Below are 4,141 nucleotides of genomic sequence, written 5' to 3' on the forward strand. Positions count from 1 at the left end.
AATGAGTGTGTTGGTAGATGCTCTTTACCAATACATTCGTGTCGCTAGTATTTCTGCCAGCTACACGTAGGCTACAGATGACGCGGAAGGAGGATTCATACGGATGCTTTACTAGCATTCGGCTGTTGTTTTATTGAGATTGGAAAACATGTACCTTTGTCTTGAACGTTTCTAGCATCGACTAAGTTTTCAGGTTACCTTCTCGACAAGGCTTTCACGATTTAGTTGCTTTTCCTTCATATGCATCTCTACGTCTCCTAGTTCTCTCTAACGTGCTGTGTCGTCTGTACATATGCATGGTACGACTAAGCGATGCTTGGCGACTCCCATTAATTCCCTTTCTACTGGTCCTTACTTGTCTACAAAAACAAGCAATTCCGATACCCTAATACCAAACTATTTAACTACTAATCTCCAGTTCCTCCTTTCCACGCTAAACTTATATGCACTGAGTCTCTTCCATCATTTTGGACATGTAGTATGGACCACTCATATACATTAAGTTGGTCCATGCAGACTTGTCGCGTATGCTGCACAACTGGCTCTGAACCTTTTAATGCCAGTCTTCAGCTTAGACAATTGCAAAACTGACTGCTTCGAAATTTATCGTCTCTATTAGCCCTTCGTTCAAGAACAGCTCAACTGGTTCTTCGGTACTATCGCCAGAAATATTCATATACAAAACAACGAAAAGCAGTCCAACCAGAACGTCATAGAGAAAAAATTCATCGGTGTTGGTCGTTGTAACAATGTTTGATACTAAATTTGTTTCTCAAGGCATCGAGAACCATCGTCTCATATTGCTTCTACACCTCGTGCGGAACGACAACGAAGGAGCTATTTCGACGAATTTTAACTTGATGGCTGTCATTACTTGTGGGTACACTGCTCTTAACCGTTAAAGCTTAAAAAGCACATATAACACAATCGTATCAACGATGACTTGCATAATAAGTAGAAATCGAATTTGTGCTAGTTAACAAAATGATTGGAAAGTAGGATTAGATATTTGTTTCAGCGACCAATGTCATACTAATTTCACATGCAAAGTCCAAGTATCTAGTATAAATCGGTAAAATCAAATTGAAACCAGCAAATTGAACCAGGCTTATCTACTGGAATCAGTAAAAATTGACTTTGACGCACATCGCCTAGCATAAATGCACTCGATCAGAACATTACCTATCTTGGGGAATCTTTTTCGGTTGTGTACGTTACAATTTACATAATTGCGCTCGATTACTCTCCACTTATTAATTGACGAGCCATGGCAAAGTCTTTTCCCGGAGCTGTCGAAGTGCAAACTGCCGAAGAATCAATTAGATCAGATCTCTTTTCAGTGTACATGGCTTTCAACAAGCTTGACAATTGTCTGTTCAGCGACGGTGAGGGGTAAACTATCACGACATAATCTAACCACACGTGAATCAGCTGGACTTCAGAAAAACTAATAACAAACGTTACCAAAGGAGATGTTCAGACCACTGCGAGAAGTAGATTGGAAATTCCTTCATCGTTCGTTAATCTACTACCAATCCAAAACGATTTGCCCCTAATCGTACAACATCCGCGACAGTGCGATTTCTGCTTTATCACAACAATCCAGCTAGCTCTTCGTCGATAAAGTATCTTTCGAGAGCCATGATTAGACTAACTGGTGACCTTGTGGATTTTTGGGAAGATTTGTCTTAATCCTTGAATAATGTGCTGAAGGACTGCAAGCGTTGGTCCCTAAAACCAGTCAAGATTTCGACCGGATCCTTATAAACTACCAGTGCTTGATCTGTTCGATCTCAAGCACTTTGGCCTGAGCCTGAATCCGACATTTTCGCCAAGCAAGCGATAAACAGGTAGCACGTCCAGTTTTTTGCCGGACTCACAGCGCTATACTTGTTGTAAGGCACACGTAGTGAATACCTTACCCTTCGTGTCAGTAGTCGGCTGTGTAGCTATGTTGTCGTTCTTGTACGTCTCCACACTCCTCTTGAAGGGCTCATGCAGTCCTAAATTACTTGTATAACTTAATCAAGAATGTGTCTAGCATCATGACTATTGAGCAGCGCAGTGACTTGGTTTGTAGTCTCTAAGATGTTTAACAAGTAGCGCAGTAGACACGTCGTCGACGAGGGTTGGAGAGAGCCGATAAGGACGCTGATGTGGCAATGGTATCATCATGTCTCCATATTAGTAGAAAAATTAATGAGAAGGATAAAACTGGTTTCATAGGCTTGACGCGGAATACTTATACGGGTAGAACCGTATCGATTCAGCGTACGCAAATCAAAACTCGAGCTCTCAACATGTTTATCTTCACTCGATTATAAACATTGTCCAAATATTGTTCACCCACAGCCAGCCATTTATCAGTGAAGTAATATCTTTCTTCCATGTGTTTCTTTAAATTTCAGAATCGTTGAGCGTCTTCGTATCGCTATGAAGAGTGGATGTCACGATTGCCCCTGCCATACTCTCAAGACCTTTGGTCGTATGCTCATGGGAAATACCATCAAGTGAGGCTAAAACGACTTTTCCGAGATGTTCTTGTCAGTCATGAGAATTATATCAGTAATCGTATCGTCATAAGATGTTACCTCAAGGAAATCGGCGACGGAGGCACCAACACCAGTATCTGTGAGAAGAACGGCGCATACCACTGCCGAGTAACTTGTACAATGTGGTACTTACATCTTCTCGAAACAAGAGGTGTTAAGCTGTAGAGCCAATTCAAAACACATTGTTCGCAGTGATACTACAATCACAAAATTTAAAGCAATTTTGAGCCACCCGAAAGTTGCGACTTGCAAGGTTGTACACGTCCACATGGCAATATTTCAACAACGCTACGAGATACTTCAGTTTCACCGTCAAAATTTCATTCCAGGCGAAGCAGATCGTAACACGCGTAGGAAGTATACAGCGGTAGAAAAGACTTTAGTTTTAAGAGCTCCGACAGATTATCGAAGAATAGCATCTTTATCGATGCTTAAAACGGGCCTCTGAGCGTAAAGCGCACTATGGTCCTAGGAAAAACGCACTTGTTTACAGGTTGAGCATTGACATGTGCTGAATATTAGCACTTCATAGCTGTCACAGTTGCTATCCTATAATACTCATTCAGAGGGTTGTAGTGCACAAAATGCGGAATGGCAACATTATTGAGCGCTCTAATTGGAGTACAAAACGAGTACGGAGGTGTTGTGCGAATTTGATAGTGTAGCGCATCATCGTCACGGTACATCCGCCCAGTTAAATAGTCTGCTATACTTAATATCCCCTTTTTCAGCCATTTAGCTCGAATTTTAATTCAGTTAGCTGCATCTAGTGGTGACAGCCAAAGTCGCTAAATCTCAGATGGAAATAGTCGGTTGACGAAATTTTTGTTGAGAATGGCCTTTTCACAGCGTTAAGCTATTCGGTCATGAGCTGAGCCGAGGCCATGAAAGTCGCACTATTTTTCTGACTTTCTTTAAACTAACTGACGTTTTTCGTAGCTCACCCGAATTTACAGGCGAGGACAGTAATTGCCGTCTACGTTTGTCTGACTTGATTCGTGCGATGTCCCGAATATACGTGTACTTAATTAAGCTGATATTTTATGCAGCTGGACTAGCACCACCCAACTCGTACCTATGCGGCACCCGAATCGACTGACCAGCGGACGAGAAGCGGACGCCAGCCACAACACAAAACGACCAACATCCCAGTAGCTAGCGCATAAATGCTTTAATTAGTGCATTTAGTACTGGCGATCTCGCTCAGCACACGACAACTGAGTATCTTTGCGCAGCACGAGGACAAGACCACTCTATTAGCTCAAAGGCAACTAAAGTCGACTGCAGCGTCGGCTACCACGGAATGACCGAGAAGTCCAAGCTGTGTACTGATCTGCACGACAGCAGATCTCGAAACCACGATTCAAAAATACGAGCTTCAACCTCCAAACTTAAAAAGAGTGTGCGATGGGCTACCATTACCGTGCATGAGTTTGGCGTAGGACTAGGCGGTAGCGCCGTGTCCAGCAAGGGTGGTCCGTCCATTGGCCTTGCAGATACACCCGAGTTCACGTGGACAACACGAGTGGGTGAGATGGCCGAGTGTGTCGAGGGTGTGCATCGCTTCACGCCTGATCAGCGTATCCGCC

The 4,141-nt window shown here is 43.1% G+C and overlaps 1 protein-coding gene across 1 annotated transcript; it reads left to right on the forward strand.

Moving 5' to 3' along the window:
• Positions 1-1,024: 1,024 nt before the first annotated feature.
• PHALS_15350 (uncharacterized protein) lies at positions 1,025-3,128 on the forward strand. The gene has a single exon (XM_036407614.1). The coding sequence runs from the start codon at positions 2,445-2,447 to the stop codon at positions 2,715-2,717; it is 273 nt and encodes a 90-aa protein (XP_036263302.1). The 5' UTR covers positions 1,025-2,444; the 3' UTR covers positions 2,718-3,128.
• The last annotated feature ends 1,013 nt before the right edge of the window (positions 3,129-4,141 follow it).

Source organism: Plasmopara halstedii (genome assembly GCF_900000015.1).
Source record: "Plasmopara halstedii genome assembly, contig: Scaffold_1211, whole genome shotgun sequence".
Classification (NCBI taxonomy): domain Eukaryota; phylum Oomycota; class Peronosporomycetes; order Peronosporales; family Peronosporaceae; genus Plasmopara; species Plasmopara halstedii.